Source organism: Nuphar pumila, chromosome 17 (assembly GCF_984573655.1).
Source record: "Nuphar pumila chromosome 17, dmNupPumi1.hap1.1, whole genome shotgun sequence".
NCBI classification, from domain to species: domain Eukaryota; kingdom Viridiplantae; phylum Streptophyta; class Magnoliopsida; order Nymphaeales; family Nymphaeaceae; genus Nuphar; species Nuphar pumila.
The window spans coordinates 3378241-3404885 of NC_143265.1; the positions used below are offsets into that span (position 1 = coordinate 3378241).

A 26645-nucleotide genomic window follows, 5' to 3' on the forward strand; every position below is an offset into this window, starting at 1 on the left:
GTCCCAAGAGTCAAATCGATGAACAGTTATAACCAGTGAAATTAACATAAGTGACATCATAAAAGCTAAACACAGGACAGCTAATTAACAATCCAATGAAATTACATGAACCAGTGACATCATATAAACAACACATAAAGCACGTGTTGATCAAATCTAATTAAAGAAATAATTACATTTGCTTGACAACTTATATTCATGAAGGGCAAACCAGATGTATCTCCAGCCTCACCTATATAAAGCATGACAATCAAACGACTTTATATACTGCAATGGATATGATCAGGAGAGGATCTTATTCGAGTGGCATGTACATGCTTGAAACTCATCTAGAAGCAGCAGTCTTCGAGCAGACAGCAACAGCAAAGTGCCGCCAAGCTGTAATACAAGCACACACATGATGTATGTGAAGCAAAAATTGCAAGACATAATATATAAGAACACAGGAAAAGCTAATGCTAGTGTATTCGCATCATCCATCTTGTTGCAGTTTGAAAAAATGTGCTTATGTGCATGTGATATTTGTAGTAAGAAATTGATTATTGGTAATATTCACTAGTTAAAACCAGTCTGTGGGAGAAGATGCATCAATGAAAGAAAAGATTAGAAGTTGACCAAAAGGTTCAAGCCATATGAAAAAAAGGAGGTTATTTGCCTCGGTACATAGCAGTGCCTCAACACATAAACAATGAAAAAGGAAAAGGCAGACAAAAGTAGTATTAAGATCTAATGCTCAATCAGTCCATTACCAGAATTCTGTTATGCTTGATGAACATCTTAAACTCGTTAGCTTCAACACTTTAACCTGTTTATGGTCGGTGGTCAAAGCCAAATGTAGAACAGGGAATGGATATTTTCTGGAAAATGAATGCATGATTAGCAATCATGTTGGAGACAGGAGTCCCATGGTTTTATGCGGCCATGTAAAACCAGTGATGGACATTTTCTGGAAGTCTCATCCATCTTTTCTGGTAGTAGCTAAATACCATTGACATTGCATGCACTTGATTTTGCGTATTTGAGATATCATACATGAACACAAGATCAGTGCACAACTGGAAAATGGGGATAGGTGGGGGGTCCTTTCATTTATCACCACCTCATGTTACCTTCCTCATCCCCAACTCCCTCCTGAGGAGGCAATCAAGAATTACCTACTATGCACAGCGAAGTGCAACTCACGGTAAATTGTCATAAGCAAGTTGCACTTCTCTGGCTGGTCCCCAGAATGAAATCGTATCACTCCCTTTATTCTGAAAAATGGAAGCCTGAGGGGAAATAGCCGATAACCATAATAACATATTTCATCACTGCCCCGCCATGCAGCATTTGGCCAATTTACACCCAATCTGCAGGTTCCTGATCTATCTTTAAGGCCTTGCAATTTTTAAGGGAAAGATTAAAAACATAACACAAGGTGTTTTCAATTACATCTAACACACTGAATTAATTTGATTTTACATTATCATATGGTCACACAGAGGCTCCCAATAAAATCCAAATTTGTGTAGCTTTCTACACATCCCAGATTTAGATATACAAGTAATTTAAAAGGGTTTCATTGGGGATTAAGATTGTAAATCCATCCCCATTTGGTTAAGCAAATCAGTTACCAAATACCTGACTATCTAGTCAAATGAGGAACAAGTCCACAAATCAGATCCAAGTATGAAACATTTGCTAGTTCCATGCAACTTTCCTGGGTTGGAGGTTGCTTACTGTTCTAAGGGGAACATTCTTCTTCAATTCAATTCACTGCTATCATTATTTCTTAGTGGTTGGCATAATATGGAACAAAGAAAGCTGATGGTCGGATCGGATCGGGCTTTTGTATTCCAATAATTAATTCATGGATGGCTCACGATATCTGTTTCAGGAACATGATCTCTCTCTCTCTCTCTCTCTCTCTCTCTCTCTATATATATATATATATATATATATATAATGTGTGTGTGTGTCTTTTGTGAGGATATGTGTACGGTATCAATGAGTTGAAAGTCATAGGTGCAGACCCTGAAGATGTGTTCAACATAGTCAATTTGTTAGAGATTGATCCTTTGATCATGTTTTCTCGACAAAAAACACCTTTTTTCAAGTCGTAAAAAAATTAACGCATTTATAGCCGTTGATTTTTGAATCACCAAAAAGACTTGTATATATATATATATATATATATATATATATATATATATATATATATATATATATATATATATATATATATATATATTATGAGAACTAGAATGCGAACTAGGCATTTTCGATATTTTTTTTACAAATCTGACCCTGTAGATGCATTCAACATGGTCCATTTGCTAGGAATCAATTGTTGGATCATGCTTTTTCGACACAAAAATATGATTTTTGGATGCTTGGATATTTACTAAAATTCTGAGCCATTGATTTTCAAGCCTTAAAACATCATCGTGTTGAATAGTGTAATACATTTCTGTATAATACAGTGTTGTTAAAAGCGTGCCTCGCCTTGAGGCGAAGCCCTTTGCGCCTCAAGGCGCCAGCCTAAGACATGAAGAAGAAGAAGAACCTGCTGTGTAGCGGCCTCCTCTTGGTTTTCGGCAGGAACAACCAGGATTTTAGAGAGCCGGCAAAGGAAGCCGTGCTGAGTGAGGTTTTGGAAGACGACGGAATAGACGTCGATCCTCCGCCTCCACTCCTTGCTGGTCCAGAGCTTCCAGAGGGCCGGATCAACCGACAACTGCTCTACGGCCGACGAGTGCGAGGGTCGGTCGCTGCCGATCCCCGACGATGTTGAGCGTACAGGAGGTGGTGAAGAGGCAGAAGTCGCAGAGTTGCAGGAGAGGCCGACGACGTCATGGAAAGAGGCAGAGGTCGAGACGACATAAACTAACGGAAGAAGCAGGAGAACGACATCGAAGATGAGCATCCGGACGGCCACATTCCGAACAGGGCTAGTCACCTTGTGACCTCCCAATGGCTCCATTATGAAAGAAAAAAAAAGGTTCAAATAAACAAAAGAATTTGGGGTTTCTTTCTGTGAATTGTTTTTGTTGTTGTTCCTGTGTTTGTGGATTCACGAGAGGGGAAAATTGGAGGAATAAACAAAAAAAAAAGAGCAAAAATTAGGGTTACGGTTTATCGGGAGCAGAAATGGGTAGAGGTGTGGTTGGTGCCAACGAGAGAAGGGGGAAGGTGGGCTGCATAAGCGACACGGTTCCACAGTATGGCCTGCAGGCAGGAGTGATCCATGGTTTTCTCCCCTTCTCTTACTTACCCATCCTCTCTCTCTCTCTCTCTCTCTCTCTCTCTCTCTCTCTCTCTCTCTCTCTCTCTCTCTCTCTCTCTCTTAATGAATCAAGGAGCTATGAAAGGGGAAAATGTATTGGGCAAGGGGTAGGTTTCATATATTTTTTGATATAATATTTCGTGGGACCAGTAATGAATCTAATGATAAGGTAAGGGGTTTTGTTCTTTCGTTGGGCGATGATGTTTATTTAGAATAATACAATTTGTATGAATTATGGCAGGGCAGTGGCCTTTAAAGTGAAAGTATTATTTATTTGTATTTTTAGATATTTTTTTATAGTTTTTTTTAAGTTTTCAAAAAAAAATTGAGGCTTATGCTTTACGCCTCAAGGCTTACACCTCACCTCAGTTTTTGGTGGAGTGCCTCGCTATGCCTCAACTCTTTCACAACACTGGTATAATATGTATTACTTGTCTTCTTTACTAACCCTCTTATTGTCTTTTGTACATATCATTGTTTATTAGGGGTAATCTTGTAAATTAACAGGTGGTTATGGGTCAACACAATTTCTCTAGTGAGTCTAAGAAGGTCGACCTCTCTTTTTATGTGTTTCTCTTGTTTTGGGTTTCTTTCTAATGAAACCTATCGTTCTCTTGCTTTCTCCCTCTCTTCTTTGTATGCTTCTATGCCCTAACTTTGCACATGGTATCAGAGCCATTGTGCAATCTTGGGAAAGCCATCAATGAGTGAAGGAAGGTGTTCTGGAGCTTTTTATTCTGGTGCCCTACTGTACCCTGCCTTGGGATCTGTGCCTCATTGCTAAAGTCAGCATTGCTGCAGTCACCGGTGAGGGTTGTGTTGGCTAAGGTAGAGGTTCAGTAGAGAATGATTTTAGAGGTTCAATGAATCAAGAATTGGCTCAATCAGAGATATTTTGGATTTTCTGTGAATTTTGTAAGGATTTTCTGTTTCTTCCCTCTTTGAAGTCCAGGTTTGAAAAATCCTATGTCACAGGGACTCTTCAACTAGGTGTCGCACCAGCGTTGCACCCGCACCCACACCCGATGCAGTCAACCTGACCCTGGGTGCAGTCAACACACCCAGGGTCATTTATGTCCAACTTTTGGACTTTATATATATAATTTTTTATATTTTTGCCGCATCCCCGCACCCAAGTTTTTTGAAAGTGCCGCACCCCCACCCATGTGACAGGAAAAATCTGATGACTGCAATCATTTGAAGAGGTTTTAATCCTGCAAACTGGTTTGTTTAGGGTCGTTTTTTAGTAAGGTTGCTGTGAAAATTGATTTTTGGTTGACATATCTCGATTTGGTAGTGTTCAAATGAAGCGCTTGGGTGTCTATGTGTGACGGTGGTTTTGTATTTGAGCATATATGATAATTGGGTGTACAGTTTTGGAGTTGGAACCTGAAGTCTTTGTGTTGAACAGTGTTGCGTGGTTGCATATGTGTTTGTGGTTGGCATGTGTGCACATTTAGTGATATTTTACCGTGATTACTTGTTTATTTGGAATAGTGTTTATTGTTCCTCTTGCTATCGTATTGCTAGTGAATTTGCAGCATAGTTCTGACACTTTCTGTGATTTTGTGCAGCACTTTAACCTTCTAGTTGGGTGTGGCTGCATAGTAGTATGTGCTGTGTGTTTGGTGGATACTACTGGTAAGGACAACCTTGTAACTGGGGTGTGGCTGCATAATAATGTGTGTTAAGTGTTTGTTTTCTTCTTGTGTGCAGGTGCTCTATACTATATTGCAGTTTGGGGGTTGTGTGAGGTATGAAGAAAAAAAGAATTCAGACTACCCCCGTGAAGTTGCATGGGACAAACTATGCTTATTGGACTGATTTCAAGACAGCCATAATTGTTGGAAAGGGATTGGGCGGCTATTTGGATGGGACCAAAGTCAAACTGAAGCCTACATATGCCGATTATGAGAAAATATTGGAAGAATGGATAGTAAATAATGCAGTAAAGGTCTAAATATTAGGTTTAGTAGAACAAAGGATATCCTATGTCACATGGGTGCGGGTGCGGGCAATTTTTTTTTTAAAAAAAAATCCAAAAAAATGGACAAAAATGACCCTGGGTGTGGTCAACGCACCCAGGGTCGGGTTGACCGCACCCGCGTCGAGTCGCGTCGACGCGGGTGCGGCACCCTGCTAGCCGAATCCCTGTGACATAGAGGATATCTATGAACCTCTCCAAATTTTAAGAGGTCAAAGAAGCATAGACATATCTCAAACAAGTTTATAAGCAAGGAAATTGGGCTAAGCAATACCAGTTCACTCAAGAATTGAGAGGTATGCATCAAGGAAACAAGTCAATTGAAGAATTATATTCTGACATGCAAAGAGTTTGGAATGCGCTGACACTCATGCACAACCAAACCAAATATAAGAAGTGTGCAAAGTGTCAGAAGTGTACCTAATGCAAAACTTGTCTGGGGCTTCTTGATCAGCACAAGGAAACAAATTAAGGTTATTGATTTTCTTATGTCACTTCGACCAAAGTTTGACGGGATGAGGAGTGCCATACTGTATCGTTGAGTCACCAATGTCCTAGATGAATTGATTGCAGAAGAGACCAACATAAGGTCTCTTGGGACCTATTCATCCGGTGAAAGTGTTATGGCAGTCCCTTGACAATCTGGTGGTAGATTTGCTGGTAGAGGTGGTGGAAGAGCTGGAGGAAGAGGTAACTTGAGCTTTATTCAGTGTCACTATTATAAGGGCTTTAGTCAAATGAAAAGCTCTTGCCCATCTCTCAAGAAAAAGAAAGGTGAAACCTATATCGTATCTTCTGATGGTCAGAGCATTAAGCCCAAAGATGATCACACTGATATTTGTGTTGAACCTGTTGGTTCTTCAGCTGAGAGAACTTCAGGACAACCAGGTGGTGATCAACTTCAGTTGTTAGAGAAAATGCAACATTAGATTCTTCAGTTGCAGCTTCTTGCTCAGTACACTACTGCCTCCTCTCCATTTGCTTTGCCCTCTTCCTCTGGTACTGCCTTTGCAAGTATCTCAAACTTTGCTTCCGGATGATTGATAGACTTAGGTCCCTCATGTCATATGATGACTCATGAGCCTATCTTGGCCAATTGTCAACCTTGTAGTGGTGTTTTTCGCATTGCAGATAGTTCTTCTATGTCAGTTTTCAAATTATACTGCATTTCTTCTAACTCCTATCCTGGTTGCAAATTGAATATTTCTCAAGTCTATCATATACACTCTTTAGCTATGAATCTCATTTTTGTTGGCCAAATCAGTAAGTATAATTGTAATGTCATTTTATCTCATGTTGACTGTCTGGTGTAGGATCAACTGTGAGAGGAGAGGATTGGGATTGGCCATAGGAAATGAGATTTGTATTACTTGGATTGGATGGGGATGAGCAAGCAGAGGAGTTATGGAGCTGGTCTGAGTGGAGCAGTAGTGGATGAATCAGTTTTGTGATAGCAAAGACTGGCATCTCTAGGTTTTGTTACCTCGAGGATTCTAGGTAAATTAGAGTTGGTAATGTCTAAGTGTGTCCAAGAGTGTGAAATGTGGGCAAAGGGTCATGCCTTTCCATTTAAGATGTGATAGAGAGTTTGAGAATCTTTTTGAGCTTGTACATTTAGAAGTGTGAGGTCCTTTGCCCATTGTCTAAAGGTGGTTCATCATATTTTATCAATTTTATAGATGATTGTACAAGGTTTACTTGTGTTTATTTCATGAAGAATAAAAGTGAACTTTTTGTTATCTTCAAGAAATTTTGTGTAATGGTTGAAACAATTTTCTATTAAAATAAAAAAAAATCGTATTGATTTAGGTGGAGAGTATGTTAGTTGGTGTGTTTGAAAAAATCTTGTAGAAAAATGGAATTGAACATCAGAAAACTTGTCCATATACGCCTGAGCTATGTCACATAGTGCGGGTGAGGCGAAGCGGCACTTTAAAAAAACTTGGGTGCGAGGGTGTGGGAGGGTGTATATATATATATATAATTTTTTTAATATTTTAATAAATATATAAAATTTGGGAGGCTCGAGCTACCTCTACCCCCTGTTTTTTTAATGGGAGGCCTCGATCAACCCCTTATTTTTTTAAAGGGGGGGGGGGGGGTCGAGAAGAGTGTGGGAGATCAGGGAGAGGTGTTTGCTGACAAGAATAATAGATTTGGGCAGACTTATGCGAGAAGGAAAGCAAATGCGGTGGAAATACCATTTCTGGATCGAATGGAGTTAGAGGAGATAAGGAACTCAGAGGCCAATTCTGATTTTCTCCCAACTGATGCAAGGCACATGAGTCTAGAGTTAGTTTCACCTCCATTGTCTCTTCAGGTACGTAAAAGCTCCCAAGTATTTGTTCCTCCTATCCAGTGTTATTAAAAACACGCCTCAAGGCGCAAAAAGCGTGCCTCGCCTCAAGGCAAGGGCCTTTGTGCCTTGAGGCGCAGGTATAAAGCGTAAAGGCCCCAAGGCGTACGCCTCATACGCCTTGAGGCGTACGCCCCGGTGCGAGGCGCACCTCGAGGTGAGGCGTATGCGCCTTATTTTTTTGGTCAAATGGGGGTCAAAACCCCCATTTGACCAAAATTTAGGAATGCTAAGTAGGGCCCCCGACCCTAATTAGGGTAGGGGGGGGGCATTCTCTCCCTCGTTTGCACCCTCTCATCTCGCACCCGCCTCTCCCTTGTTTGCTCTCTCTCGTCTCGTAACTATCAACATTCACATGGCTAGATTCTCATGTTCATGCTGATAGTTATCAGATTTTCTTGCATATTTTGGCAGCGATTTGTTTGGGAATTTCCGTTTTTGTTGTTGATCTTTTAGATCGTGATGTCTAATGAGTGATCCATCGTTTTCCTGCAAAGTATCTTGTATGTGTTTTCTTTCTGCTACTAGCCTTTCTCCAGATTGAGTGGAAACTATGAAAATATGGCTCTTAGCATTTTAAGAGCAATGGTTGAGACTTGGTGATAGGATGGCCAGGGATTTTTATGAATTTATTGAGAGTTAAATTTCATATGTAGGTTGACCTCGAGTAACAAGCTGCTGAATTTTCTTTGATGTTGCCACCTCTTGGCCATGTGGGGGAGGGACCTCGGAAGGTCCATGTGGTTGTTCCCGCTGCTCCATCAAATAGCACTGGCCAGAGCTGCCAGCTGCCCTGGGTTGACTGAGCATAATTACAGGGGGCTGTCAGACTCTTCTTCTGGGGATAGCTCTGTGATCACCTCTGGCTTGGTTAAAAAGGACAACAGGTTGAACCTGAAAGCTACAGAGCTTAGGCTTGGTCTTCCTGGTTCACAGTCTCCTATCAGGGATCTTGACTTCTCCCTGTCAAACAATGTTAAACTTGGGGGGAAAAAACTCTTTCTTTTGGGACATGTAAAGGAGGGAACAACCGATGAGAAACACCTGATAAACAACATGTACCCAACCTTGCAGAAGAACATTGTCTCTAGTAACAAGAGAGGGTTCTCTGATGCCATGGATGGGTTTGTTGAGGTAAAAGGCAATGTGTTTTCAAAGGGGAAATGGGTTTTTTCAAGTGCAATTTCTGATTCTGAAAATAGTCACTCATCACCCCAGGGGAAGTTCGTTGGTAACTCGGGGTTGTCCACAGCTTCTGTTGGTATGAAGTAAGGCTCTGGCTACACTTCAACAAAAAGTTTTCAATTTTTTTTTTTGAGGCTTACGCTTTACGCCTCACCTCAGATTTTGGTGGAGCGCCTCGCTACGCATCAACGATATTCACAACACTGCTCCTATCTATTTTGTATCCTATGATTATTTTTCTCCTCAGCATCGTGCCTATTTAACCCTAGCTTTTTCCTATGTCGAGCCTAACTCTTATACAAAGGTTTCTTTTAAAGAGGAATGACAACATGCTATGTGTGGGTGTGGCACCTGGTGCGGCTATCATAAAACTCAGCCACAACTGGGTAAGGTCAAACTTCCTTGGGTGCAGTCAACTGCACCCAGGGTTATAAGTGTCTAAAAATGGACTCAATCAGTCCATTTTTTTTTAAACGTGATTTAATGAGGGGGGGGGGGGGGTATTAGGGCACATTTACACAAAACACACACACACACACACTCCTCGACCCTCCCTTAACACCTTCCATCCCCGCTCCTCCTATTGACGACGGCAGCGCTGTGGTTGTCATCCTCCTCCTACCGACAGCGACTGCGACAGGTAAGCTTCCTCTTCCCTCCACTGCCTCCTCCTCTCTTTCTTCTTCTTCCTTTTCCCCCTACTCTCTCCTAAATTCTCCTCCACTCATTTTAGCATGGGCCGAACCCAAGGTTGGGTTCGACTCCTAGATTAAGTTCTGTTGGGTTCAGCAGAACCGAACCCAGGGTTGCTCCAGCATTATTGGGTTCAGCTCTGGGTTCGACAGAGCTGAACCCATGGTTGCTGGGTTCGGCTCTGCTGAACCCAGGCCTGCTAGTTTGGGCTCATGGGTTCAGCAGAACTAAACCCAGGGTTGTTGGGTTCGGCTCTACTAAACCCATGGTTGATGGGTGCAGCTTTGGGTTCAACAGAGTTGAACCCATGGTTGCTTTGCTGGGTTCAGTAGAGCTGAACCCATGGTTGATGGGTTCCACTCTGTAGAACCCAGGCTTGTTGAGTTCAAAAGAACTAAACCCAAGATTGTTGGGTTCGGCTTTGTTGAACCCTGTTTTTTGACTTGTTCAATTGGTATGCAATCTTCTTGACTTGACTTGTACTTCATAGTTAATTTGATTTATTGAATGAATTTATGCATGATAAATTGATAATATGATAATTGTTTTATGATATGATAATTATTTTTATTTTATTAGTAATGCTAACTTAAAATTGTTCCATGATATATATATACCCTCCTCACACCCCCCCCCACCCAAGTTTTTTATTGTGTCGCACCCGCACCTATGTGACATACGCTATGACTAAGGAGTTGAGGGAACTGAAGAGGGGGTACATGCTTGAGATCTGGTGGAGCGTCCACTTGGAAAGAATATAGTAGGCTACAAGATAAATATCAAAGCCAATGGATCGATTGAGAGATACAAGGCAAGATTGGTGGCAAAGGATTATAGCCAACAATTTGAAATCGACTTTGTTAAGATGTTTGCACCCATAGCTCATATGACAACTATAAGGGTTTTACTTGCAGTTGTTGCGATTAAGCAATGGAAGTTATGGCAACTGGATGTGAAGAATACATTCTTAAATGGAGATTTGGATGAGGTGTATATGGAGTTACCTCCAGGGTATTCAAACCAGCAAGGGAGGGTGTGCAGACTGAGATGATCCTTATACGGGATTAAGCAGGTTCCGCATGCATGGTTTGCAAAATTCAGTATGGTTGTGAGGTCTCTTGGGTTTGAAGAGAGTTATCATGATCTTCCTTTGTTTGTGTCATCATCCTCTTAAGACAAGTGCATATTGTTGATGATATGATTGTTAACGGAGATGATGTGAATAAGGTAGAAAACAACAATAAGAGGTTAGCTAATGTTTTGAGATGAAAGACCTTGATATCTTGAAGTATTTACTTGGTCTGAAAATTGCGTACTCTAAGAGGGGGTTGTATTTGTCTTAGCACAAGTATGCAACCAAACTTGTTGTGAAAGAATGCCAAGAAAGTAACTTCTCTAATGGAAGCAAATGCAAAGTTGATAGCAACTGATGGAGAGGTTTTGGAAGATCCAGTCGTGTATAGGCAATTAGTTAGGAGACTCATCTACTTGACTATTTCCAAGCCAGATATCACATATGATGTACACGTCGCCAGTCAGTTTATGAGCTCACCCACATTTGTTCATCTTGTTGTTCTAAGGATAGTTCGCTATGTAAAAGATACCATGCATTATGGGATGTTCTTTTCGTCATCCTCTTCTACAGATCTAAAAGCTTTTTGTGATACAGATTTTGAAGGGTCTACCCATGATCGTCTATCCATTACTTGTTTTAGTGTCTTTCTTGGAACCCTCCTTGGTTTCTTTAAAGAGTAAAAAGCAGCAAATGGTAGCGTTGTCTACTGCAGAAGCGAAATATAGAGCAATGGCTTAAGTTACTGCAGAGGTTGGTTGGATAAGATGGTTGTTGGGTAAGCTTGACATCTTTGTGAATAAGAAAACGCCATTATATTGTGACAATATGAGTGCTATCTGATCATGCATAATTTATTCATGTGTATATACTTTTTATAAATGATATGACGCATATTCAGTGTTAAAAGCTCATGTTTAATCAAGTTTGATGCATTGCCCTGCGTGAAAGCGAGTGACATGATATACTGCATTTAAATTAAATAAAAAAGCAATTTGAACCCACTTGTATTTTGGAATAATTTAATTTTCTAACTGTTTTTTTAGAAATATTTTTTTTAGGGAGGCTTTTTGAAATTTGTTGGAATTTGAATACTTTTTAGAAAATTTCTAAATCAGTCCCTCTTAACCCTAAACCCAATTATAAATATTGGTTTTAGAGGCTAAGAAGGGCGTCTTTTCCCTCTTGAGATCCACGTCTCTCTCTCTCTCTCTCTCTCTCTCTCTCTCTCTCTCTCTCTCTCTCTCTCTCTCTCTCTCTCTCCTCTTGAGATCCATGTCTCTCTCTCTCTCTACCTTTTCTTCTTTCTTCTTTCATTACCCTCGTCATCGCCGGTTTCTCGTATCCCCATCATCAGAGACGGTGGCACGCGTGTGATCACAACGGAAGACCGCTCTTTTCCTCAACCCGTCCGTCGGAGGCAAGCTGTACGATAAGCTTCTTCTTCCCTATATCTTTACTCAGTAGATATACTACATGCATCATATTATATTTTCAGCATCATTGGTTTATCTGGGGTAGAATGATTTTAATTTTTTCTATTTTCTGCATGTTAGAGTAGAAAATGTTGCGTCATAGAATAGTTTTTTATGTAACAGTTATTTTTTTTGGAAAACGCAGCCTATAGTTAAGTTCCTTTTATAAAAAAAAACTAGCAAACAGGCCTGCGCAAGATCATATTCACGCAGAGCGGTTTGGTTGTATACTGGTAAACGACCAGCGTTAAATAATTTTTTTTTTGAAATCTGTCATCTAAGCACCTTAATGATATGCGTGACTGGCAGATCGATTGATAGATGAGATTACTGTTAAAATGTAACTTTTCATATATATATATATATATATATATATATATATATATATATATATATATATATAGAGAGAGAGAGAGAGAGAGAGAGAGAGAGATGTACATATATACTATGCATATATGTACATATATATCTCTATACATATACAAATATATATATTGACATATCATTGTAAAACCCAATAAGGGTACTTTTGTCTTTCTTCCTTTTACACATATTTCAATTGAAATATGGTTGTATTTTTTACATTTTATTTTTCTTCTTTTTATTTATTTCTTTTTTTTCTCTTTTTATTACAAAATAGAAGGACCATTGGGGGGCCCACCTTTCTAGTCGTTGGGGCCCCAACGATCATTAATATGACCGTTGGGGCTCCCAACGACTAGAAGGGAGCCCCAATGGCCCCTCTCTCTCATTTGTTCTCCCTCTATATATTTGAGGGCTCTCCCTCTTGTAGAATAAGGGTTTCTACCCCCTTCGTGGGTTTATGTGTTGGCACATTACGTGCTTTTGTTTACCCATTAGTGGGTGTGTGTATTCGCACTTCATGTGCACGTTTATTGGTTCATTATTGAACCTAATGTATTCAAAGTCGTTTCCTATGTCACACGGACTCGGCTAAGGAGGTGCTGCACCCGAGTCGACACGCCCCGACACGGGTGCGGACTCGGGTGCGGCTTCGGACTCGGCCCGGACTCGGTCAACGCCGAGTCGGACTCGGTCAACGAGTCCAGGCCGAGTCCGTCCACATTTTGGACTCGGTCAACTTTGACCGAGTCCAAAAATGTCCCTAAAAAACTAATTTTTTATATTTTTTATTTAAAAAAATATATATAAAAAAGGCACTGTGACTGTGCAGTCTTTGCAGTGTGCACAGTCACAGACTGTGCACAGTCTTTGCAGTGTGCACTGTGCACAGTGTTGTGCCTGTGCACAGTCACAGTCACAGTCTGTGACTGCACAGACACCTGTGGCATTTTAAAAATAAAATAAAATTTTATATATATATATATATATATATATATTTTTTTTTTTTTTTTTGCCGAGTCCCCGTGTCCAAAAATTTTAAAATTGTGCCGCACCCGTGTCGCACCTGCACCCGCACCCGCACCCATGTGACATAGGTCGTTTCCTTATATGGTATCAGAGCTAGGTTGGGATCGAGTTGTTCTTTGTTGCATCAATAAGTGTGTTATTCAAGAAATTTTAAAGAAAAATGATGAACTTTTCATTTCTCTCACTCTTTTCTTTCTTAAAGTTATTCGGTATCCATTCCATTCCTTTAAGTGTCGTGTATTATGAAGAATTAGATATGTTTTGCATGTGTTCTCTTTGTCATTATGAGTTTGAATTCTTAACATTTCATTGAACTCTTTTCGTATATTATACCTTTTCGTATGTCTTTCTTTGAAAATTTTTAAAACCGGTGAACTTGTTTTTTTTCGAAAAATTAAATATATGATTGCTCAAAACATGCTTTAATGGGTCGGTAAAAATTTATGACCATTGGAGTTTTGGACTTATATTTTATACTTAATTTTGTTTATAAGAATACCTTTTATATGAAAGGTGAGTCTTTAAGAAAGTTATGTTAAAATGTTTATGAGATATGTAGTGTAAAACTATTGATCACATACTCTTCTATAGTCTCATCATAGATGATTGGTTCGTATTGAAGGTATGTGTTTATCTACTAAAAAGTCCTATATGAGGCTTCTCATAATATCATGCGTCTCTTTGAAAAATGATTGACATATATTATCTATGAAAAATTCTTAATTAAGTTTTGATTCCCCTACCTAATGTGTCCTTTTCATATGAGCAATATTTGACTGAGAAGGCATCTTATAATATCGGTTGAATTAAGTTTTTAAAATAATCTTATGAAATATGGTTATTCTCTTTGCATCTTTTTACTCTTAAAAGATTCCTCAATTTAATTTCAAGAGTGTGTATCATTATAAAATTTATGATCTTCATTAATGTTTGGTGCATACTTATTGCATTAGGAGTTGGTTATAACCTATTAAGTCATATGTTTTTGATAAAATTATGAATTTCTCCTCATCAATAAATGTTTGATTTATGCCATAATGCAATCTTATTATTCTTCTTTGTTGGGATTTCTCCCACTTTAATGAAGTTTTCCTTTTTTTCGTGTGTACCCTTCTTTGGGGATTATGTGTTTGAACTCTCTTTGAGAGGCCTTTCAGTCCTTGCAATCTTCTTATGAGTATATACTCTTTGTGAAGATTTCATGGTTATTGTGAGAAGATTGGTTGTGAACATCATTTTTAAAGTTACAATAGTGGTTTTCATGAGACTTTCAAACTTTATAATCTTACCATCTTTATGAATGCTTATGTCGTCCTAAATTTGTTATTTGCTCATATCAAGATTATTGTCATTCGACATCTTGTATTGGGTAAAAATGCATCTATTATCATTTGATGTGCATATAATTGCACTTTATATCTATCAAAGTTAAAGGCTTGATTTGATTCTTGGATTATTCCAAATCGATTCTTGCACATGGCGTTGCTTAATATTTTATGTTGTGTTTGTAACATAAATAAGCCTTTTGATATAAATGATTTCTTTTTGAAGATTTGATCATGATTAAGCACAATTCGTATTTATGCAAAATTATTGTTATAAGACATATTATTGTGATTGATTATGTTGAATCTTTATTTGGAAAATGTTTCCTTAAAGTGTTTTTTGCCTTTTTATGGCATTTATATTTATTCATCACAGGTTGTTTTTTGATGCATCATTTGTTTGGCCTTATTATTGTTTTTTTAGAGATGTTTGTTGAGGTGAGCTATGGGCACCTCGTTTTATGTCATTTTAGGTTGTCATATTGTAGTTTGACCCTAAAATGACTTGTTATGTGATCTCTAATTATGAGTGTGTCACTCATTTATTTTTTGCCATTGTTTTTATGGATGCTCTTAATTATGTGAACTTGTGATGGATATATGATGATTGGAACCTTAAATGTTTTAAGGTATATTAAAATCAATGTTTTATTTGTTATATGTTTGTCATTACAAGTCTTATTGCTTCAAAAGTCTTCTCCTTTTTTAACTCTTATCTAAGTGTCATCATACGTAGACAAGATTTTTATTACACCTTTGTGTGTTGGTAGCCCTTTGTTGGCTTTGTTCTCTTGGTCTAGTAGCAGAACACACTTGTCTTAAGTGTTATTATATGTAGACAAGGCACGTTGATTCACACCATGGTGTGTGATTTTAGTCCATGTTGGCATTTGTGTCCTTGTTCTAGTCATTGAGATGTATGCTCATGGTTGACTTCTTTCACTCATTTCAAGTGTCATTTTATGTAGACAAGAGATGTATTGTGTTTTAGCTCATGGTTGGCTTGATACTCTTGTTCTAGTAGCTGAGCATACTTGATTTTGAGTGTCTTTTTACGAAGACAAGAGATGTTTTTGGTCCATATTGACGTGTATTCTCTTGTTTTTGTCGTTGATACACTTATTTCAAGTATTATTACATGTAGACAAGAGGTGTTTATACACACCTTTGTATGTGTCTTTTGCCCTATAATGGCATTATAATTATATTTTTATTCTAGTAGCTTATACACTTGATTTGTGGGTTTTGAAGGACTAATGAGGTAGTTGCTTGTAGTGGATGAACTATTGTTGAAATTTGTGAAATTTCATTCATATTTTGTCTTTTAAAGATATAAGTGAATCGTATCATTAATATGCATATTTTAAAATCAAATTGATTTTTTGGAATTTAATCTATATATTAAGTGCTTATGGTTTTGGTCACCTTTGTATTTGATATGTGAAATGAGTTTTTGTAATTGCAATCATTTGAGTGAGATGTTCCTAAATGTGTAAGGTTCTCTACTCAAATAACACTCATTATTTTGCCTCTTAAGTGGACTTAAAACCTTTTGAACTCTTGTGTTTTATACACTTCTTTTATGCTCTTGAGTATTTCCTTCTTGAAATCGCTTTCAAAAGAATTGTTAAAATCAATAACACTTGTCTTTCTATCTTATAAGCTCAAGTAATATTACTTGACTAAAGTATGATTGAAGCATGTTCATTAATGACTCTTTTAAGTGTTGATTTATTTCATGATATTATATGCATATGCTCATTATAGCCTTTAGGCCCTCATTCAATAAATTATGTGCAACTTATGCCTCTTCGTAGGCTTTTTGTGGTGTCCCTTAGTGGACCATTGTGTTATTCCTCATTATGAGGTTATGTTTGTCCAATGTTGGACCTTATGAATGCATTATGCATTCTTGTAATTCGTTTTCGCTCACTCTTTAATATGGTATATAATTATGAAAATTGGTTTTCTAAAATCATTTTGCTCAAATCCCGTGCTTCAAATAAAATAATTATGTTTTTACTATGCATAGAATATCTTATTGCACCATTACTTTTGGATGAATCATATGATATGGTTTTTGGTTAATTCATCTTGTATAGAATATTTCACTTTATTAAAGTCCAAAGATATCTTTTACTTGGACCTTTTTTTTTGTTCCACAGGATCTTGAAGATAAGATGAAAAGAAGTACCTTGGATAGATCATAGAAGATGCTCTCCATTAAAGTCAATTAGAGGAAGATATTTGCAAATCTCCATGAATCCTTACTGAAGATTCTTGAAGCCTTGAAGATTTTTCCTCGTGTATTCTTCAATCTTTTTGTTTCCCCACGCAAAGATTGAGGGGGGTATTAAAATATAACTTTTCATATATATATATATATATATATATATATATATATATATATATATATATATATATATATATATATATATATATATATATATATATATATATATATATATATATATATATATATAGAGAGAGAGAGAGAGAGAGAGAGAGAGAGAGAGATGTACATATATACTATGTATATATGTACATATATATATATCTATACATATACAAATATATATATATTGACATATCATTGTAAAACCCGATAAGGGTACTTTTGTCTTTTTTCCTTTTACACATATTTCAATTGAAATATGGTTGTATTTTTTACATTTTATTTTTCTTCTTTTTATTTATTTCTTTTTTTCTCTTTTTATTACAAAATAGAAGGACCATTGGGGGGCCACCCTTCTAGTCGTTGGGGCTCCCAACGACTAGAAGGGAGCCCCAATGGCCCCTCTCTCTCATTTGTTCTCCCTTTATATATTTGAGGGCTCTCCCTCTTATAAAATAAGGGTTTCTACCCCCTTCGTGGGTCTATGTGTTGGCACATTAAGTGCTTTTGTTTACCCATTAGTGGGTGTGTGTATTCGCACTTCATGTGCATGTTTATTGGTTTATTATTGAACCTAATGTATTCAAAATTGTTTCCTTACAATTACGCATGTCATTAAAGTGAATATACGGCTTATAATTGATTGGGTTTATCGTGCTTTTGGAATCACGTCTTCTCTATCAAATTTAAGGTGAACACGTGCAGTTTTTATTGAAAAAAATTCCAGCCCATCACAATGTGCTGAAGGCTGATCGTGTGCAGCAAATAATCTTTATCAGACAGATCACGTAAGCCATTCAGCGCAAAGTTACCGGAAGCGCACTTCCCCGAAGCGCGTTTCGAAAGTGTGAAATGTCGCGCTTCCGAAACGTGCATGAAAGTGTTTCCCTTTTTTGGGAAGTGTGCTTCCCATAAATGGGAAGTGCCTTCCTCGTCGCTTTCCCCGCGCTTTCCCCCTTTTATCATTTTTTCTCTTCTTTTTTCGCTTCCCCCTCGCTTCCTAGGTCGCTTTCGATTCGCTTTCTAGGTTGCTTCCGAGACAGTTTGTGATTTGCTTCTAAGTTTCACGCTTCCTGCTTTCTAAAATTTTGAAAGTGCCTCGCTTCCCGCTCCCACTTCCTGGACTGGCAACCATGATTCAGCGTGATTGCTGAACCAGCTTAGATCTCATCAACGTAATTTGAAAAACACGAAAAGGTATTGTTTCGGCTCAACATAAATATTTTTTAGCAGATTTCGTGAACCTGATTGCGCAGGCCGAGTTGTCATTGTTAATCACGTCACCCAACGTGATTGACGTTGGGCAGTCTCTGGTCTACCAGTATTATACTCAGCTGGGTTAGTAATTAGGTAGAGTTGTTTTAGAATATTTTAGTTAATAGTTTAGACTTCGTTTAATTCCTTTTGGCAATTAATAGTTAGCCTGATATTAGAACTTCAACTAGCTACTTTAATCTTTCAGTGTTAGTTATTTAGCCAAGTATTTAGGATAAAACATCTTTACATTGCTGCATGACATTAACTAGTTAGTCATAGGTAACAGTTTGTAGTTAGGTGGGTAAACTAATATCTTTACATTGCTGCATGGCATTAACTAATTAGTCATAGGTAACGGTTTGTAGTAAGGTAGGTAAACTAATATTGAATGGTTTATTAGTTAAGATTTGATTTGTCAGCTTATTAGAATTAGTCAGAGTTAATGTTTTCTTGAATTGCATTATAGTAGTTGGTTAAATTTAGTTTGTTAGTAGTTTTAATTTAGTTAATGTTAACTCTCATTTTTATTTGTTTATTTGTTACTAACCTTTGTTTTGTTTGTAGAACTTGTGCCTTGCAGTTGCTTTGTTTTGTGTTTCGCAGGAGGGCTAGCATTTAAGAGTACAAGCGTAATAGCAAGGGACCGTGCATGCATTACGAGAAAAAGGCTAGAGTGCTCGAAAAAGAAGCCCTGCAATCTTTACTTTTTATTTTTATTTTTTAGGGACAGAGGGCCATTTTAATTAAGTGGGTTGTAATAAGGCCTTTTTATTCTTTGAGCCCTCTGCAGAGGGTAACACTTTAATTAGTTAATTATTCTTTTTATTTTTATTCAAAGGCAACAAAATTCATCTCTGTGTGGGGTACAAAAGTGATTAAATTTGTTCCCTGAGTTCGACCCGGACTTCACCACTAGTGTGAGCTGTTTTTTATAATTTGATGCATGGTTTACAAAGGCACTTTTATTGAAAATTATTTTTAAAAATACTTTATTAAAAAAGTTGGATCACTATCCACATTATAAAGAATCCAGAATTCCATAATAGGACCAAACACATTGAGATAGATTGTCACTTTACCAAAAAGGCGTACAACAATGATATTATCTCCTTGGAGCATGTTAGCTCAGGAAATCAGATTATAGATACATTCACTAAGGGCCTCACTCAATTACACTTTCAATCATTCTTTTCCAAACTTGGGATGATTCCCTTAGCATTATCTCAAGTTTGAAGGGGAGTGTTGAATAGCGTAATACATTTCTGTATAATCTTTTGTATATATAATGTTGTAAATTGTCAGGTGATTATAGGGTCAACACAATTTGTCTTGTAGTGATCCCAAGAGGGTCGACCTCTCTTTTTATGTGTTTATCTTGTTTTGGGTTTCTTTCTAATGAAAGCTATTGTTCTCTACCATTCTTCCTCTTTTCTTTGTATGCCTCTATGCCCTAACTTTACACGCATCACAATCAAATTATTCAAGAGACGGTCCCTTTAATACCACGTATATAGGCCACATTCGCACAATCATATTGAAAAAACCCCCATGAAAATCTCGCTTCACACTCTAGTTCTCATACTCTGATGGCCTATAATATATATATATATATATATATATATATATATATATATATATATATATATATATATATAATATGTATTGATGATACAAATATACAAAGTAGGAAATATACCATACATGAGTCTTTCATTCCATCTTATCATAAAATCAAATAAAAAGGGTCCCAGAAACCACCAATCTTGTGCAATTTGGGCAACTCTCGAATCAATAAAAGCATAGGATTGTGCATAAAATGTATGGCCTTGTTATTTTCAAGCATACAAGAATCAACAAATAAATCTATGATCAAACTCAAAAGATTCCATAAATAAAAGAAAAAAGAGATACAGATTCACAATTCAGAGAGAGAGAGTGGAAAAACTAAAAGAAAAAAAGAAATAGAAAAAATAATGCTAGATTTTAATAATAGTTAAAAAAGAAAAGAGCTCGCGAATCTGGTAATTTTTTAAGAACTCCCATTTTTTCACCTTCCTCAATGGAACACCCCAACAAAAACAGTACTTTACCTAATCCACTGTATATAACTATGTTACATGGACACTTCACCTAGGCTGAAGTGTCAGTCTTCCCGACACCGACAAGTCATTTTAAAAAATAAGTGCCCAACACCTTAAAAGGTGTCTCGACATGCCGTGTCCAGAAAGTGTCAAACCTCGTGTCCAACGTTGAGTATCATAGACACAGGTGTCTAGCTTTGTGGATACTACATTGTTGAGTATTTTTAGAGTTGGAAGATACTTGGGAAGCATCCATCATGCATTGAGCATCCGACACTCCCACTAGTCTTGATGATTTGTTTTGACTTTTTACACTCAAAATCATACATGTTCATATTATTACATTATGGACTTGTGTAAATCATCAAGGGTCATATTGCAAATGAGAAAGGAATATATATATATATATATATATATATGCATTTTATATTTTTTGGTTTTGTTTGCATAATTTTTTAAATTTCCCTTTTTCTACCTCTTGCCTCTCATATATATATAGCAATGTCCAAGTGTCCAGTTTTTTAAGACCCACACCGACAACCGTGTCAGTGTCCAAGTAACATAGGTATATAAGGACTGGCAACTTCAAAGTAAAAAAAGAAGAAAAACTTGGTGAAATTTTTTTAACCTTTGATAAATACTATAGTATATCATGATGCTTGGAAAGAAAAGTAGTGAAACGAGTCTACAAGAGTCTACGAAACTCGCTGCTCTTAGGAAGCTCACTTTCTAAGCTATGTAGTCAAAGGCGCTAGGTAGTGCCTAGTCGATAGACCCCTAAAAAGACTAGTCGAGGACTAGGCAGGACTAGTAGGTACCTCAATTAAAATATAAAAAAGTGTGCAAAATATATATAAAAATATGTTTAATTCTTTTACTAATAAGATGTTTTCATTACACAAGTACAAAATTACACATGCTTTTACAAAATATATTAATATACATAACCATAATGTACATACATATAATTGTACACACTACACACACAAATATATATATATATATATATATTTCAATTACTCATAACATATTCAGTATAATCAACAAAATATGCTTTCAACCCTTCATAGAAGCACAATAACACATACATATATAAATAACATATTACATAATTTATAATACTAAACATGCTTTAAGGCTTTTATAAAAAAAAATCAGAAACAAGGTAACACACATATATAAAAAAACATAATCAATTAAAATTAATTGTGCATGCTTTCAATGTCACGCACGCGCACACACACATATAATAACTAAGCATGTTTTCATGATTTCACAGAACAAATTACATAAACACATGCACATATATATAAATACAAAAAACAACAAAATTTATATGAGAATAATAAATGACTAAACTGCCCTCATGCCTAGGTGGAGGCAGCTTAGTCGTGACTAGGCACCTTAGTCGGTGCCTAGTCGGCAAAATTGGTACCTTTTAAAGTACCCACCTAGGAATTGCAAAGCCTAGGCATTTTACTTGCGCCTAGACTGACTAGGCGGACTAGTCGGTGCCTAGTTGGGGCACTGGCATAGTGGTCGGCATTCAACCCATCACGCCTGATCTTCTTCTACATAGTATTGACAGTGCATATAGTCAATGCAACCTTTACCTTTACTACATTTTTTACCTAACTTTTTAAATAATGTGTATCATATGATCTGATACACCATATCGCACTATCAGCCCATAGGTCAACTCAATACTTTGTCTAGTATTAGTCGAATAAGATTATAAAGCCGTATCAGCCTGTATCCACACACACAAACCCAGTCATTTGGCTGAGCCAACAAGATCACTTGGCCAAGTGGATCAAGTCTTGGGCAAGCATTGCCAAGTCTATAAAAGGTTGAGTCAATACACTGGTTTGACCAAATAAATAAGCAATCAGGGTAGACTCAAACAAGCCAAGCAGTCAAACTGCTCTCTCTCTCTCTCTCGTGTGTGTATGTGGCTTTAGTTTTGGCAAAACCCATTTATAAGTATGAATTACTAGGCTATATGTAAGTGCATGCTTGTCATTATGAGTGATGTGATGACTAGATTCTCAGAGGATATCATAGGTGCTCATTACCTTAATGAAAATAAGGTGTGTAACTGCTAAAACATAATGGAACACATGGATGGAGAGAATTTCAAGATACTTGATGACACAAAGTCCTCTGTATATTACAACATGTTAACAGATAATAGGACATGAACTGCATTTCTACAGCTTGGCAACAAGAAAACTGGGAGAGGACTAGTTCATCCCATATGCGATATAACAAAAGATAATAATTTCATGATATAATATGCTTAGTCATATAGTGTTCACTCATCAGTATCATAGCATCTCTGATACTTCTATTTTATGTTTAATTGAAAATTTGCTATGTTGGTTTTACCAAAATGTTATGCATTTATTGGCTCTCAAAAAGCTTTGCAATATTTTAAAAAGCATTATGATCAAAACAAGAATTACCAAGATACCCCACTCCAGTAATAATCTCATGACTTTGATATAACCAGTTCTGAGTTCACAGAAACATGGTTTAAATTTTTTGTAGCAATTGACTACTTCATGGTCATGCTTGAGTCATCATACTGTTTTTTATACTTCAACAAATTTCCCATTTTTATAGGCTTTTTTTTCATTTTTGTTATACAAACAACAACTACGCCTTCATCCCAAAACAATTGGGGTCGGCGATATGAACCAAAAAAGAAATTCATTTTGGGTCTTCCACATGAATCCTTTTCCTCCAATCATTTTTTCCATTTTTGTTACAGGCTTTGAAAAATTTCCCTTAATAGTCAAAATATAGCAACAGATTAACGTGAATGTATGCATCACCTTAGTTGATTTTACAATGCATTACAATGCATCTCTATATGCATGTGTACATGTGTATGCATGCCTATACGTGCATTTGTGGATGTTTGCATGCATATGGTTTGCAATCTTTATATCAAACATCACAAATGTTAAACATGCAATTCAAATGGCATATTTTATCAAAGAGAATGCATAAAAGACCAATGCAATTTGACAAACAGATACCCTACTCTTGCATAAAAGGTAAACACAAGATTAGACATAGAATAAGGCACCAATAATATAACAATAGTATATAATAAGAACAATATGAACAGAAAAACTAACAAGAATAATACAAACCCTAGAACGTCAAATTAAAACCACTCCCATGCCATCAAAGAATTTGGTAGTACTTATGAATTTTACTAATTCATAAATCCCCTAATTATGAAAATTCAACATATCTTTCAAATAAGGCAAACTACCAAAGTGGTATACTATTTTCAAATTCTCTAGAAATCAAAAGTTCCACCAATTCCAATCCATCCAATTTCCTTTTCCACTCCTATTTCCAGAAAACAAGAACACAGATTTTAGCAATTAAAAGATAAAATAATCAATCAGGGCTTAAGTATGCTTCTCATCAAGGATAAAACTATCACTCCAAATGCTAAGCTCAATCTGTCATCAACGAGTAAAGGCACGTTCAATCATACAAGCAAAATGGCCATTAATATACAAGGATTCTTTAAGGGGAAAAAAGGGAAGGAAAACAGCAAAAAAGGGATTGTAAAACCACCCACCATCCTTCTAGAAAAGAGGTATAACCAGACCGTTCCTGATACTGGTAATAGTAATTCTGAGGAGGCGGATACTGCGGTGGAGGAGGCAGGTACTGCGGTGGAGGAGGCGGGTAGCCCTGGCTAAAGTAACCCTGGTAGCCTTGCTGGTAACCAGGTGGTGGTGGCGGCAGAGGTAGTGGCAGCGGCCCTTGCTGATAACCATGGCCACATTCATCACACGCCGGTGGAGCAGAAGGGTACACACCTTGTGGGTACTGAGGAGCATACCCTATAAAAAATCGAACACAAAACGCTCAAGAGAGAGGTAATCATGCCTTCATAGTTCATAGAAAACCAACTCTTTCTTACAATCAAACCCAAAACGGTCCTTTCTGAAACCCCAATTCGTACAACGGAAACGTGAATTATGAAGAAACCAATGGAATTCGAAAATCCATACAGAAAAGCGATCAACCATCGAGCCGAAGAAAACCCAATTCAACCAATCGATGAAACGATAAGATGAAGGGAAAAGAAAAAAAACAAAGCAATCAAAATCGCAACAGGAACTTCATCAATGGAATGAGAAAAAATCAACGCAAACGCAAACCAGCCATCGATTGGAACAGAACCCAATTCGTCATATAGATGAAACAATAAAATGAACGAAAAAACACAACCAAAACGAAAAAAAAAAGAATCACTACCTGGAGGAGGGTAGGGGGTGCCTCTTTCCTGGTAGGACATGATCCCTCGATTCTGTGCTATCCTGCGAGGACCAGAACAGAGAGAAGAAGGAGAAGGGGACCCGAGACGACCGCTCTCTATCGGAAGAGCCTTCGCTTTGAAGAAGCTGGCTTGTGGGGCCGTCATCTAGGGCAGCGGGCCCCGCGTGAAACTCGGCTTTTGAAGATAGGGCTGTCAACGGTTCGGGTCAACATTGACCCTGACCCGACCATATAACTAATAACCGAGTTCGAGTTTTGTCGGGTCACGAAAATAGAATCCTAAATTCAGACCCACATAATTTTAAAAATATATATAAAATACTCTGGTCAGGTCGAGTACCCTCGGGTAAGGTACTGGGCAAAAATCATGACCTAAACCCGGCCCGCGTATTGCTGGGGTCAGGTTCCAGTCGAATATTATTCAGATCTACACTTTCCATGACCATAACCAAGACTTCGGGTTTAGGTCGAGTCAGGTACCCGATACATACCGAACCCATTGACAATCCTATTTGAAACCAACGTCACAAAGATACGTAGGCATGAGGACACGGGATGCTAGTTGAATTCTCAAGTTCTAAAAGATTTTGAAAACTCGGACACGATGACGCTATTTTTTAAAACTTATATACATAATAAATACTTGACCAGGTCAGGTTGGATATCTTAAAGGAACCATAGCTCAAACCTGACCCATATTTATTCAAATAAGTTTGGGTTGATCTGAGTGATATTTATTCCACATAAAGACACTATGATAATGTGTTCAATCCAGGGCTGTCAATGGATCGGATCCAGGCCAGGTCAGGGTCAAACCTAATCAGCTCACTTTAGTAACACTCGGATGCGGGTTCGAGTCTGGATATCTTGTCAAGTTAGAGTTGAAAAGCCCATACAGATATATTTTGCAACTTGCAAGTGCCCAAACCCGGTTTACATGATAGACGGGTTGGGTTAGTACTGGGTCGTACCGGGCTTTTGCATTCAAATAAATTTTGATCACCCAAGGTGTGTTTGAATGCCCTTGATCTCAGTGTTTGGAGTCGGAAACCAGCATGGGACCAACGTCAAGACTTATTTGAGATTTTTTTATAGTATTTTTAATCATGTTTTTGTTTTTTTTACATCTATATAATCTGTTTCTAAGTGTTTCTCAGTTATATAATTAGTTTCTCAATTATTTTGGCATGATTTATTTGAGATTTTTTTATTATTTTTTATTGGTTGTTGCATCGTCGATAAAATATTTTATTTATTTATTTGTATTTTTAAATAATTTTTTAGAGTTTTTTTAAAGTTTTTCAAAAAATCATTTTTAAGGCTTACGCTTTATGCCTCAAAGCTTACCTCTCACCTCATATTTTGGTAGATAATCTTCTTCGATCCTATGTTTGTCCTCAAATTCAGGTTAAGTCATGTACTTCAAATTAGCTGTTGTTTGAGTGCTCTCGCTGGATCTGAGTCAGGTTATAGCACAGGCAACTGGGTCCAGTTTCGTTGATGTTTCTGGCATTGTGAGACGCGATCGAGTCCGAGTCCAGGTCCTATTGGCATAACACAGACTTTGGCTAATCAACTAGGATCTCCTTTGTGTCCGGCTTGGTTTATGAGCAGCTCATGGCTAAGCTCACCGAGCTACCTTATAATCCCGAATGAGCTTGAAGACGGTGGAGCCTAAATGAGCCACGAGCTGATAGTCTCGTTTCCCAGCCTTTAGAGTATAGATGTGTGACAGAGAAATTTTTTGGTTAAATCTGTTAAGATCCGATCAATTCAAGCCCTACATCTACATGTGCATGATGCCCACAACTCCTTTTTGTTCTCTCTTTTTTTATTGCGGGCTTCCTGCTTGTG

General features: G+C 37.4%; 1 protein-coding gene across 1 annotated transcript; it reads right to left on the reverse strand.

Annotated features, from left to right (window-relative positions):
• Nucleotides 1-24888, reverse strand: LOC149811376 (uncharacterized). The gene is made up of 3 exons (XM_089993332.1): nucleotides 24771-24888; nucleotides 24085-24352; nucleotides 1-378 (listed from the first exon to the last, which is right to left on the reverse strand). Exons 1-3 carry the CDS (start codon nucleotides 24808-24810, stop codon nucleotides 330-332), a joined length of 357 nt encoding a protein of 118 aa, XP_089849458.1. The 5' UTR covers nucleotides 24811-24888; the 3' UTR covers nucleotides 1-329.
• Between the last annotated feature and the right edge of the window lie 1757 nt (nucleotides 24889-26645).

Bases quoted from the DNA above. Each gene is read 5' to 3' on its own strand.
- LOC149811376 (XM_089993332.1), bottom strand. From the start codon at position 24,810: ATGTCCTACCAGGAAAGAGGCACCCCCTACCCTCCTCCAG. The intron at 24,353-24,770 runs GTAGTGATTCTT...GATTTTTTATAG, and splicing joins CACCCCCTACCCTCCTCCAG to GGTATGCTCCTCAGTACCCA. The intron at 379-24,084 runs GTGGGTGGTTTT...CTTGTATTACAG, and splicing joins ACCTCTTTTCTAGAAGGATG to CTTGGCGGCACTTTGCTGTT.